We start from the raw sequence: 14,441 nt of genomic DNA on the forward strand, positions 1-14,441 counted from the left end.
ATTGTACTACTCTTTCTTGACAATAAATTTCTTGAAGACTATTTCACTTCTATCTTTGTATACTAAGTATGAAACTTAGGGCTTTGCACATAGTAAGCAATTAATATATATATTCTAAAATTTAACTGCTCCACCCAGAAAAGTTTCTTCTTTGCCTTCAGACCCACCAGGCTCTGCAGAGTTGAAGCTATGGGCTCTACCTGAAATGCCTGCCCCTGTTTCTTTTGTATTGAACAAAATCCCACCCATCCTTCAGATCTATTTAATTCTCATTGATCTCTCTCACCTCTGATCACCCAGGGCACTTATTCCTTTTACCACTCATCTAGCCATTCTGTCACCCAATGTTTGGAACTGTTAGTTAAATGTCTCATACACATATAACTTGTGTCCCTAATTAGATCTTAAACGCCTTGAAGATATGGGCTATGTGCTATCTATAGCTTTTGTATTCCTCATGCTCTTAGTACAGAGTCGTTACTCAATAAATACTTGCTAAATGAATGAATGAATGAATTAAAAAGTCTAGCCATGGCCTCCTAAGACCTCAGGGGTAAACAAGGTCCAAGCCACATAATCTGAAACACAAATCTCACTTGAAACTGGCTCTTCCTGGACCATCAAACAGATTAACCAAATCTACTATACAGAACCTGATGTCCTTCTCCCCTGCTAAGAAAAGGGAAAATGGTATCAGGCACAAACACTTTAATATGAATAGTCAGCTGTGTGTGACTGAAGTCACATTCAGGTTAGACCAGTTGGTTCTCTTTACCCAAGCTGGAGGATTGGCCTATATTTGGTGTCATACCAATATCTTAAACAAAGAACAGACCTCCGATTGTGTGGAGGGAATCCAGGTCCCTCAAGAAGAAGAGAAATGGTCCCATGAGGAATCAGCACCTTTGGCAACAACAGATCAGGGTGAATTCCCTGATTCTAGATAAAGAAAATGACAAGCTTAGACTTCACCATGTTCAATATGTCTGCAAGCGATGTAATCTGGGATAAAGATCAACAACTGACCAGATTATAGCAGTATTTAATAAAGGCATATGAAAATAATATTAAGAGTCTGGGTTTTCTATTGGGAAGACGTAGACTCCATTCTAGACAGTGAATCACTTCCATAAAAACTCTCTGAATGTGACCTCAAGTGTCTTAACTCATGGAGTTTCTGGTGCCAAGAATGAATTCACAGAGCTAACTCTCATAAGAGTACCATTTGCAAAGTGACATCACACCTTCTAGGCAGAATGCAGAAAATGCCTCTAAGCCTTAATGTTCACTGATGATAAATGGTGCCTTTGTGCTCAGAAATTAGAGTATGCCACTCTATCAGACATTCTGAAAGAGAATTAAAAAAAAAAAGAAAAAAGAGAGAGAGAGGCTCTTGAAAAGCTAAGAAAACTAGGCAAAGATATGTATGGCCAAGTTTTCAAAAAACTTGTCATTTTGAGTATTTCTTCCCCTTAGGTGAAAATTTTTACCTTACGTTTTGGAAGTCATCGGTCAGTCAACAAGCATTTATTCAGTATCTACTATAAGGCTACAAGTGCAGCTTGGTGGTGCAGTGGATAGAGCACTGGGCTTGGAGTCAGGAAGACATCTTCCTGAGTTCAAATCTGGCCTCCGACACTAGCTGTGTAATCCTGTGTGCCTCAGTTTCCTAATCTGTAAAATGGGCTGAAGAAGGAAATGGCAAACCGCTCCAGTATCTTTGCCAAGAAAACCCCAAATGGGGTCATGAAGAGTTTGACACAACTGAAATGACTCACCAACAACAAAAATAGGGCTACAAAGTCAAAAACAGAAATTGTCCTTGACCTCAAAGGAACTTACATGTATGTAGGCAGGCAGGTGGCTAGACTGGGATTCTGGAAGATTTGAGTTCAAATCCAGCCTCAGACACTTACTAGCTATGTGATGGTGGGCAAGTTAAGTGACTTATTTGCCTCTGTTTGCCTCAGTTTCCTCATCTGTAAAATGGAGATGATAATAGCACCTACCTTCCAGGGTTGAGTGACGATCAAATGAAATAATATTTGTAAAGTGCTTTGCAAACCTTGAAGTGCTATATAAATGCTAGCTATTATTATTATGTAAGTATATGCAAAATAAATATCAGGGAAATTTTTTTGCAGGGATGGCACTAGCACCTGGGAGGAGATGGGATAGATAAAGAAAGTCTTGCTATACAATATATCATCATCCTCTCCAGCAGCCTAGGGATGACTATGGATACTTCAGAATAATTTTTAAAAATAATTGAAGGAAATGCTAAATTTCAGTTGGGGTTTAGAAATAGAGTAGGGCGTTTGGGGCTGAATTCAGAAGGAAATAATGAATTCTAAGAGGCAGAAGTGAGGGAGGAGGATACTCTAGACATGGGAAAAAGTCAGTTCAAAGGCATGGAGATAAAAGATGGAGGACAGTGTGAGAGGAATAGCAAGAAGCCTTGTTCCAGTGGACTATAGCGAGGGAAGCGCTGTAATGTAGAATTAAGTTGGAAAGCAACGTGGAGGCCGTGTCGTGAAGGGAAGCTTCTATTTGATCCTAGAGGCATTGGGGAACCATTGGAACTTAATTGAGTAGCAGACTGACATGGTAAGAACTGTCCTTTAAAAAAATCACTTTGCCACTTGACTGTAGGATGATGGATTGACGAGGGGAGAGACTTGAGGCTAAGACACCAATGGTCCAGGTGAAAGGTGATGACTGTGTGTTTTGAGAAAAGAGACCACTGGCAGATACAGAGAAATAAGGTAGGAAATTTGTTTACTTCCTGGGAAAGGAGAAGAGAAGATGACACATACCCTCCCTTCACTTTCAACTAAATCTCAGCACGCCCTATACAACATGAAGAAAAGAGAGCTATGAGAAACAGGCTATGGGGCAGGTAAAGTGGGGATCTGATTGTATATTTTCATTTTCATTTTACAAATAAACTAAGAAGCTCCAACTGAATTATACAGAGCCCTCTTTTTCTTGGAATAGTTCCTAGTCAGGAGATTCACCATAATGTAAGAAAGTTCTTAAGGAAAGCCAACACTCATTGAAAAAACAAACTGGATTCCAGAGTGGGAAATGAAACCCCAAACCCTGTAACTTACAGAACATCAAATACCTAGAATAGGGGTGGGGAACCTGCAACCTTGAGGCCACATGTGACCCTCCAGATCCTCAAGTGTGGCCCTTTGACGGAATCCAAACTTCACGGCACAAATTTGTGTAAAGTTTGGATTCCGTCAAAGGGCCTCACTTGAGGATCTAGAAGCCACATGTGTCCTTGAGGCCACAGGTTCCCCACAAAACAATTATTGGGTAGAGAAGTAAGGGAGGGAGCAGCAAATGTGTAGAGGTTATAACATGAGAAGCTGGGTGTGGTTTATTAGCACAAATCCCTTTGGGACAACATTAACTCTATCACCAAAGCCTCTTTTCTAGACACCATCTACGCAACCCTTCCCACCCCTTCTAATTCTTTTTCTATTAATATATGCTCTTATCTTCCCCTTCCCATGTTTAGATATGTAGTTAATTCAATTCAATATTTCTTAAATACTTACTATGTGCCAAGTATTGTGCATAGGAGTAGTGATGCAAAGATGAAAAACATCAGACTTTGTCCTTGGGGAATTTATAGTCTAATAGATGCTTATACATAGGCAAATGACTCATTGAAAATACATGGACATTTATAAATGCATATATGTGATCACTGTATAAATATAAAAACACATATGTATAGATTGATTACTATCAACATTCCCATTTACACAGCATTTGAAGGTTTACTCTTGTCTCATAATAACCTTATAAAGTAGTTAGTGTTAGGAATCATTGTTTCCATTTAACAAATGAGGAAGCTAAGGCTCAGATGAATCTGGGGACTTGTCTCCTCACATAGCTAGTAAGGACTAAAACGGATTCCAATTCCAGACCATTTTTTCATCTCTGATGAATCACCCCCTTCCTGATTATTTTACATCGCTTACCTTCTCCCAGTGTCCTTTGCAGCAAATCATGTTTGGCTTGAAGCTTTGTAATGAGATTACTGCCTTCCAGGTATTCTCTGAATTTCTGCACAAGGGAAGATTGATTTTCAAAAAAAAAAAATTATCACAAAAAGTCAGTATTTTGAAATAAATGTCCCTGCATTATCTTGACTGGACCTTATGGCTTGGGAAACGAATGGCGACGTACCATGAAGTAGAACTGCTCAGTTTCCTGCTGGTTGGCTCTTCTTTTAGCAATGCTGGGTTTACTCAAGTATGTTTCCGAGACGGTGGACTTTACAGACTCTGTGGACCGACTGTGCTGGAAGCATTCTGAGACATCATAATCCTCAATGGTGACCATGTCCTGTATTGTTTGTAAGGTGGCTTCAGTTGTTTTCTTAACCTGGGGACACAGAGACGTTTTCTTTATCTCATAGGAAGGAGACGCCAACCATGACAAAAGTGACCTCAGGTACTATGTAGTGGGGTGAAGAGATTAGGAAATGACATGAAGAATTAAGGCAGACAGAAGTAATTGGACTGTACTGTATTTGAGACACGGGCAACAAAACAGTGTGATGGAGCTGAACAGAACCCCCTAAAAGCCCAGTGGATTAAGAATTAGGAAACCTGGGTATTAGTTCTGGCTGTACTACTAACTAGCCATGGGCTCTGGTGAAAGTTGCTTTATTTCTCATCTCTATATATTTAAGAAGGAAAGAGACTTCAGCTATCAGATGTGGGTAACCCATTGCACTGAAGGTAGGGAGGTGGTGCAGTGGATAGAGTGCTGGACCTGGAGTCAGGAAGACCCGAGTTCTCATCCTGCCTCGTACTAAGAGGCTATGTGACCTTGGGCAACTCTTTGCATTAATATACAAATGGAAGGTCATAGGAATGTCAAGGTCATCTCCTTTAGTTCCTTAGTTACACATGTATATCATCAAGAGCTCCTCACTTTTGCATAGTTCTTAATGGCTTGAAAAGTGCTTCTCTCATAATAACTCTACCGAGTATGACTATGCCGGTTTCATAGTTGAAAAAACTGAGGCTCCGAACAGTTAAGTGACTACTTGCCCATGGTTATATAGCTAATGAGAGGTAGGATTTGAACCCAAATGCCCTGATCCCAAGTCAACGGCTCTATTCCTCAGACCAGTGGTTGGCTATCTTTTGTCTCAATTCTTACTGGTGGTGACAAACTTAAGTAGAAGAGAGGGCCACATATTGATTTAGATAAAATTACGTTTTAAAACTATGTTTTATTATGTTTGTTATTAAATATTTCCCAATTACCAATGGGGTCCAGACTGTACTGGAGAGTGTTGTGGGGTGATACCTCTGTATTAAATTAAGGGCTTTCTATAAACAATAATAATAATTTTTTAAAATTATATTAACCTGCATATATGAAACATAGTCATTAACACATACATATGTATATATAAATATATACACACATCAGTAAAGATAAGTTTGATGCACAATTTCCCTGTTATTAATTTGAACACACATATTCAACATATATATATAAATGAACACTTATCTTTCTACTTTAATGCCCCATTTTACCATGAAGTTGACATGTTTTACTGTTATTTTGAAAAGATGTTCTGCGGAGTTCTTGAATGCTATGTTTTCAGAGTATAAACTCAGCCAAGTCCTACTAAGCTAGAAAGATGTCAAGGATGGACCCAGTAATGGACATATTTTTAAATACATATTTCAATATTTTATATATTTATAGTGATATATAAAATATATTTATAATACATAATATTTCAATATTATAAAAATCTTGATTTTTAGATTTTGACATATAAAATAAATATATTTTTATATATCTAGTTACATATGTTAAATATATCTTATAAATGACAGACAATTGACTGGTGTTGAAGGACAGCCTAGCTGAGGTCAGAAGCTCATCAAGTGAGCCGGCAACAAAGTGATGTACTTTTTGATTATAGACATTGTCAAAGATCGTTTATTTACATTGATGGATTCACATTGGTGGAGAATGTGTGTTCCCCATTCCCCCCCCAAAATACAGATCCTTAAAGACTTAAACTCTCTGTGCATGTGTGAACACACACATAATGCTTTGCCATCATAATGTAATATAACATAATACAATGCAGCTTTTTCCTTAAAAGGTTGCTAGTCCCTGGAACAGATGATTTCTAAGCTACTACCAGGTTATAAAATTCTCTGCTTTTAAGATAGTGGTTTTGAGAGGCAGTGTAGCTGGGTTGGCAGAAAAATAGATTCAGGAAATCTTGAGTTCAAATCCCAACTTTGTTACTAACCAGCCATGTAACCATTGACAAGTCATAGAACCTCTCTGAGCCTCAGTTTCTTCTTCTGTAAAAAGAGAATAATGCCAGGAATACCTACAATTTTAAAAGTACTTTTACTATTACTTTGTAAAGATGTTCTGTGGAGTATTCTCATATATCTATCTGTCTATCTATCTATATCTATATATACACACATGCACATACAAACATTTATGCTTATTTATATGACATTTTAGAGATTTCTCAGTTTACACCTCTTCTCCATGAGCCTAACTGACCTTGCTGAGTCTCTGTAGGACAACTGAATTGGCTGTTTAATCTCGAATTGTCCAGTTGAATACAAGATGGAACAGAAACGTGAGATGGTTTGCCTTGGGCTGCAAAGTACTATCCCGTGGGATAGTCTCAACGAAGGAGCACACCAAACTTACATATAAAAGCCATATTTACAAGTCACAGGAGAAAAAAAGGATGAAGCAGCTCACATAGCGCTCCCGGCAACTCCTCATTAGCAGTGGAAATGAGAAGCCTTTATTTTTGTGGCTGGAGACACAAAAGTCTCAAGAAGGAAGACATCAAGACCTCCCAATACGTTTAAAGACTAGGACACACTCCAGGTCAAATGCACTACTAGGCCACACATTAAGAAGAATAACATATATATATACACACACATATTTTTTTTTCAATGAACAAGCACTTATTTTCTCTCCCTCCCATCTTCTCTCACCCCCAACAGAAGGAAAAAAGAAAAATTAAACTCCTGTAACAAATATGCACAGTCAAGCAAAACAAATTCCCACAGTGGCCATGTTCAAACATACACATCTCCTTCTGCACCTTGAGTCCATCACCTCTCTGTCAGGAGGAGAAGCAGCATTCCTCTGCCATCATGGCTAGTCATTAGACTGATCAGAGTTTTAATGTTGTTTACCTTCACAATGTTATTATTGTATAAATTGTTCTCTTGGGGAAGAATTATTTTGGAAAGCTGCTGCATGCTGTTGGGTCTTTTTTCTTTCTTCAGAAAGCAGGAGGAGGAATCTCCAAAGCTAATGGTTCAGCTACTCCAACCACGTCTTCACTGTCCCAAGAGAAAATGTCCATAAGAGAAGCTGATACTCCCCTCTTCTCAAGTGGTATGTGCCCCAAGAAATACTGAGACAACATCTTCATGGGCTATGATTTTCTGAATGGATATATCCTTTATGAGAACTTCCATTTCCTTGGATTTACACACTTTTCATAGAAGTTGAGAGTTGGAAGAGACCTCAGCAGCCATCTAGTTCAATCCATATTCCAAATGAAACCCAAAAGGTGATCTTCCAACCTCGGCTTGAAGATGCCAAAGGAGGGTGAACCCACCACCTCTGGAGACAACTCATTTCACTTTTCGACCACCCTTAATTAGGAAGTTTTCTCTGATATAATCTCCTCTTTACAACCATTACTGACCATTGCTCTTGGGTCTCTCCTCTGGGACCACACAGAACAAATCTAATCTCTCTTCCATGAAGACCATCAAATACTTGAAGACAACTATCATCTCCCCCTTCCCCCCCACCTGAGTCTTCTCTTCTCCAGGCTTAACACCAGTAGGACCTTTTAACTGATTCTCATGTGATACGGACTCATGTTGCTTCCTTTATCAATCTGCTTGTATCCATCTGGACATTCTCCAGTTTATCAAGTTGCTTCTTAAACTGTAGGACCTGGAACTGGATATAATATTCTGGATGGGGTCAGATGAGGGCAGAATATGATGAATGGAACTATCATAATTTATTTCTAGAAGCTGTACCTCTCTTAATAAAGCCAAGATGGCATTAGTCACACCACACTGCTGCCTCCTGTTGGGTTTGCTGTTCACTGAAACGCCCAGTTTTTTTTCAGACATGTAAAGTTGATGATTTTCTACCGAAATGAGAAGTGAGCTCTCTCTCCCCTAATTGTATTTATATTCTATACATGTATATATACACATACATACATATATACACACATGCACCCCCCCCCCCATACACATATATCCTAATTGAATTTCATCTTATTTGCTTTAGCCCACTGCTCCAGCCTGCCAAGATCTTTCTGGATCTTGACTCTCAACCAGTGTGTTAGGTAATCCTCCTAGCTTTTTTATAATCTGTAAATCTGATGCCATACCATCAACGCCTTCATCAAAAGAACTGGTAAAATATTCAACAGTACAGATCCCTGGGCTTTTCCACATTAATAGTGAACCATTAACAGTGATTCTTTGAGTTCAGTCATTCAATGAAATTCTGCATCCGACTAACTGTATTATTATCTAATCAATATCTCTCTATGTTCTCCACAAGAATAGTGTATGATATTTTACTATAAGCTATACTGAAATTTGGGTAAACTACTCAGATAGCATTCCTTTTATCTACCAGTTCAGGAATCCTATCACAAAAGGAAATTAAGTTAGCCTGGAAGGACCTGTTTTTGGTGAAGCTATGTTGAAACTATCTATCTATACACACATATACATACATACATATACATACACACACACACACGTGTGTGTGTATATATCTATATCTATATCTATATCTATATCTATATCTATATAGGGTAAAGAGAACCTAGTCATGGGGAAAATCATACTCTCAGATAATCTAAGTATTTGTCTCTAGCTTCCTCTTCTATGTCATGTAGAGAAAGACAGGAAAGAAACATTCAGAGAAAAGAACAGAAATCTATATGGAATCACCTGAGCAGTAAACTCTGAAGGAGGTCAGTGCCAGGAATGACTCCCCATAATAGTCAGCACAGAGAGGTAAGTGGTTAGCACCCCACTGGAAATCTACTTTCTTTAACCCTTTAATAGTTTTTTTTTTTTCAAATTTGCATCATTAAAAAAAAATTTAAAAAAAGATGCATCTTAAATTTAATATTTTATTGTAAATTTGTGGGTTTTTTACTGCACTGAAATTTTGATGATGCAATATTGTCATTAACCGTATAGTATTGTATTATAAACAAATCATTACACACATGTATTCCTGCTGATGCATGCTGGGCTTCCTGACAATGTGCGATACACTTGTCTGCCAACACTAGCTGGTTAAGACCCATCAGCGAAATTGACCACTGATGGGTCATAACATGCATTTTGTGTGTTTATTTGGAAAATAATATAATCACTATGACTTTAACTGGTACACAACACATGAAACATATACAAACAGTTCTTCAAAATTTTATCTTCTTTTCTTTCCTTATGCTTCCACTGACTCCTTATTTTTATTCAATGCCCCCCTCCCCCAATTGCATCCAGGCTACTACTGGCCCTGGATTGTTCCAGGGCCCCCAGGGGATGGTATCACCCACTTTGGGAACCGTTGCCTTTGACAAATCATTTAACCTCTCCATGCCCTAGTCAACTCTCTGAAGTCAGGGCTTCTTAACTTTTTTTTTTTTTTTTGGTCATTGCCCCCTTTGTCAGTCTAGTGAGGTCTACGGATCCCTCCTCAGAAGAGTTTTTAAATGCATAAAATTGCAGGGAAGGTGCGGATCTGTATGTGGTAGAAGGAATTTCCTCACTTGGGAATTTCTGATACCAATGAAATCACAAGGCCAGTACCCCATATCCCCTATTTTTGACAACTAAAAAACATGAAAAATTCAAGTTTATAAATCAGTGAGTTTGAATCTCAGGGAAAAGCATATGTTTTCTAGTTCAGATCATATGGTAGAAACAGTTGTTTTAAAGGTTGAATCTGCAAATCTAAAGTTCTAAACTAGCAATAAGTATCATAACCATGATAAATTTATCATTATTCATCACTTTATCCAAACATTTCCTCAACTTTTATTTTCAGCCTATACCACATCTTGGGGTTAATAAATTCCATAGATTCACTAAGATAATTCCTATTTCCTTTTGTTTGTCCTCAAACTACTTTCAAGGTCCTTGTAATTCACATCTCCTAGGGTATGATGAAAAAGAACATGCTCACCCTATCTATAACATAAATTATTTTATAAATCTAGATGATCGATTCACCCTTCATCTTCTCTCTTCCCCGGATGGAGTGTTCTAATTTATTCTAGTCAGCTGGACTAGAATACCTTCAGTGGAATAAGGTGTACCCGGGAACAGAACGACGAAGAGCAGGCTATAAATAGCTACAGCTGAAAATACAAGAAAAGATTTTCCCTCTGCTATTGCGGTGTGAAGCTAAAATTGCTTCCAAGCCTTCCTACTAGATTAAGATCAATTGGTATTTAAAGAGAACAGAGGCTGGGCCAACATAAAATGCCATCGTGCCACCTTCTCCAGTGATAGATACAGGAGGTACCTGCCAAAGGGCTTTTGTAATGCAAGCACTCACCCTTGTTCCCCAGGAGACATCCTAACACCCCGCCTATGTACTTACTCCCTGGAAGAAGGCCATTAGAACCTCCAACCCCCACCTTGTCACTGCCCTTTATAGAAAAGAGGGATTCTGTAGGAATGTGACTTTGACAACAAAAGATGTAAAATTCTGGACATGTTTTATCAGAAAAAATACATTAAATTCCTTCCCAGGTTTGTTTCTAACACTCAAACTATTGCGTGTCTTATTCAGTTTGTAACTACGACGTGCTTACCCACATCATTGCCTGGGGAACTCAGTAAATGTTCCATAATAGCAGCAGTAATAAGTGTATGTGTGGGGTTTTTTATGCTTGAAAGTTTCTGGACACACAAAATCTAGGCTTAATGGGACCTCGTAAAATGCACTGGGAGACTTGCCAAAGCCCCAGCTATGTGCTGTTATGCCCAGAAGGAAAGCCAATGGTTTCAGTTTCAAGAAAGATTCAGTTGCTAAAGTATATATGTTTCAAAAAGCATAATTACCTTGGGTTCAACATAAATTCACCAATTTCAATAAGGGTGGCCTGATTTTTGTAGTTAGAAGGGGAGTCAGGAAATTACATTGGTTTGAAATCCAAATAAATTGGTTAAGAAACGTTCACGCACATACATACCAATGAAGACATACATATATGTACAATTAGAAAGATTTAAATGGGACTAAAATGACATATGGTATAAGAATCACTTCTGGAAAGTATTCACCGTTCAGAATTCTTATTTTGGCATTTACTAGATTTAATTAGATTCATTTCAGACACAAGTAGTTAGGGGTTAGGCTAAGTGGTCTCTAAGGTCCCTGAATCTGTGGTCCTGGGCCCCCTTCTCTCCTTGTGCAGAACCATCAGGTTCCCATGGGTTTAATTATCATCTCTATGTGGATGATTTTCTGATCTCTATATCCACTCTGAGTCATTCCTGAGCTCCAGTTCCACATCACCAACTGCCTATTAGACATTTTCATCAAAGTCCCACAGGCATCTCAGATTCAGTAAACAGAACTCAATATCTTTTCCCGCAAACTTGATCCCTAGAATCACCATCCTTCCAATCCCTGGGTTCACTGTCTCACTGTGATCGTCAACTCCACATTCACTTACTCCACACACCTATGTACTCTCTACATCTGCTACATTTCTTGCATCATCTTTCCATCCACACAGACATCACCCTACTCAAGGTCCTTATAATGGGACTGATCTATCACAATAGTCTCTTAGTTGGGGTCTCCGCCTTAAATCTTTTTTTTTTTAATTTTTAGGCAATCGGGGTTATGTGACTTGCCCAGGGTCACACAGCTAGTTAGGGTCAAGTGTTTGGTCTGAGGCTGGATTTGAACTCAGGTCCTCCTGACTTCAGGGCTGGTGCTCTATCCACTGCGCCACCTAGCTGCTCCCCTGCCTTAAATCTTGACCTACCCCAATCTATCCTTCACACAGCTACCAGTGACTTCCCAATGTGCACATATTCCTTACTCAAAAAACTCTAGGTGCCCCTTATTACTTCTAAGGGCAAATAGATAATCTTTTCATGGAATTTAAATTCCTTTGCCACCTGAACCCATTTTACTATACTAGCCTTATTAAACATCACTCCTCTTCACACATGGTATATATAGTCTAATCAAACCGACCTCCTTACTGTTCTTTACTCCATTTCCCACCTTTGTGCTGTCCCCCATGCCTGGGACATATATCGACTTCTTGGAATCTAATTTCCATCCAGACTCAGCTCACGTGCCTATTTCTGGAGTCAGGAAAACCTGAGTTCAAATCCAGCCTCGGACACTTACTAGCTGTGTGACCCTGGGTAAGTCACTTAATCTCTGCATATCTCAAATTATAAATAAAAATAAAATAAAACTCAATTACAAATGAATAAGTTTCCTCAACTATAAAATGCTTCAAATTATAAATAAAAATAAAACTCAACTATAAATAAATAAGTTTCCTCAACTATAAAATAATAACAGCACCTACCTTGCAGGGCTGTCGTGAGGATCAAATGAGATAATTGTAAAAAACAAAAAACCGTAACTACAGTGCCTGACACATAGTAGGCTTACTCCCTCCCTTTCCTCTCTCCCTCCCCTCTTCTACCTCTGGTGCCCTAGCCTCTAAAAACTACCTTGTTTTTATTTCTCATCTACCAGCATATGTACACTTTATAAAATGTGAGCTCCTTGTGGGCAAGGACTGTTTTCTTTATAAGTACCTAGCACCATGTTTGGTACATAATAGGTGCTTTACCAAATGCTTGTTAACTTACTGATATGATCAATTATCATGTTATGTCTTGGATACCTATGTGTTCATAATCCACATTTTATGGAACACACGGTCATTCTCAAAGCGTGGGCCTACAATCATGCCATATACTATTCTGGTAAATCAGAAACAAAACATAAGCCCAAAGGCCCTAAACATTTATGATGAATATTATTTGTGTGGTCTGGCATATATGATGACTTTCATAATAACAAGCACTGTTGTGTCTAAATGGGGATCACTTTCAACTTTTATACATCAGTAGTACAGAATCTATGATTCCTTCAAGGTGGGTACTGAGAGTAGATTGTCCCAGGTTGCAATGATTCTCATCCCTCTGTAATTCCTGTTCAAGTTTCCCCATACATCCTTCATAAAGGACGCATCAGAGACCTTCCTATTTTTTAATAATTTATACTTGTGTAATAAAGGGTAATCTAGTAAAAAGTCTTAATGAAGAAATATGCTTTAGTAACTTAAAACTTCAGTAAGACTTTTGGAACACTTGAGGTTTCCATCTTTTAACTCACACTCTTGCCCTAAAACCAGCTTACTTAAAAAAAAAAAATCACATCACAAAGATGAGGCTAAAAGAGCCCAGAAACTTCCTCAGCTGGCAAATATTTGATCTTCCTGCCCAACAGAGAGATGTAGTAATTACAGCCTGCACCAACTAAAACGATAAGTTAATTTGTAAAACAGGAGGAGTGGTATAGACAACTGTTCTGTACCAGTTACATTTCTCTAAGAAATGGTGAAAGCCGGAGTCAGTATCTTTACTTTTGTCCCTTTCCTGTACCTTGGAGTTGATATTTTATTTAAATAGTTGTAGTAACTGCACACTGTTTTACCTTTATAAGTCCTTTCCCCTCCCTAATTTAGTACTGCTTTTCACTTTTGTGCTAGTCAAAGACACAATTGCACACAGCCAGTGGATTCTGATTTATTATCAACTTCCACGTTGATATTCAGTTTTTTCTTGCTATCTGGCGCTTGTCGCATCTGGCACTTTCCTTGAGAAAGTAATCATGATGATTGTAAGGTTTCTGAGCAGTCTACCAGCCTTTGAATGTCTTTCATTTTTTGATTCTTGATTCTTTAGAATGTTTTTCATGCTTAGTTCTTGAAGAGGACCATGGACATCAGGAGGGTGATATCTTGACTTGTGCATGCGTTGGATTTAAGTGAGGCAGAGCTGTGCAAAGCTGTCAGCCTCACTCTCTCCTCCAGAGTCACTGGCGTTTAGTGGCAAGACAAAAGTCAAGTCCCAGGATGCAGTGGATGGCCCTTTTAAATTAAAGTCTTTCCCAGGTCTCAGTTTGTCTGAGGCAGGGCCCATTCAATAGACCTCTTTGAGGAAAACTTGTGAGTTATCCTTTTGTTTTGCTACAATACAAAGTCTTCTGGTTTTGCTTAAAATGAGAATGTTTATATGTGTACACAATTCAGTTCTCCCCATAGAGTACTGATTAGGTTTTGGGCAAAG

At 38.5% G+C, this 14,441-nt stretch overlaps 1 protein-coding gene across 2 annotated transcripts in view; it reads right to left on the reverse strand.

Moving 5' to 3' along the window:
- Positions 1–14,441, reverse strand: part of SRGAP1 (SLIT-ROBO Rho GTPase activating protein 1) — a 315,572-nt gene that overhangs the window by 60,854 nt on the left and 240,277 nt on the right. For both annotated transcript variants that reach the window (XM_027854191.1, XM_027854190.1), the window contains exons 9-10: positions 4,207–4,404; positions 3,999–4,083 (exon numbers count right to left, since the gene is read on the reverse strand). In XM_027854191.1, the coding sequence (XP_027709992.1) occupies positions 3,999–4,083; positions 4,207–4,404 (283 nt within the window). The remainder of the gene's footprint in view (positions 1–3,998; positions 4,084–4,206; positions 4,405–14,441) is intronic.

This window comes from Vombatus ursinus, unplaced genomic scaffold (genome assembly GCF_900497805.2).
Source record: "Vombatus ursinus unplaced genomic scaffold, bare-nosed wombat genome assembly UNPS02010320.1, whole genome shotgun sequence".
Taxonomy (NCBI): Eukaryota; Metazoa; Chordata; class Mammalia; order Diprotodontia; family Vombatidae; genus Vombatus; species Vombatus ursinus.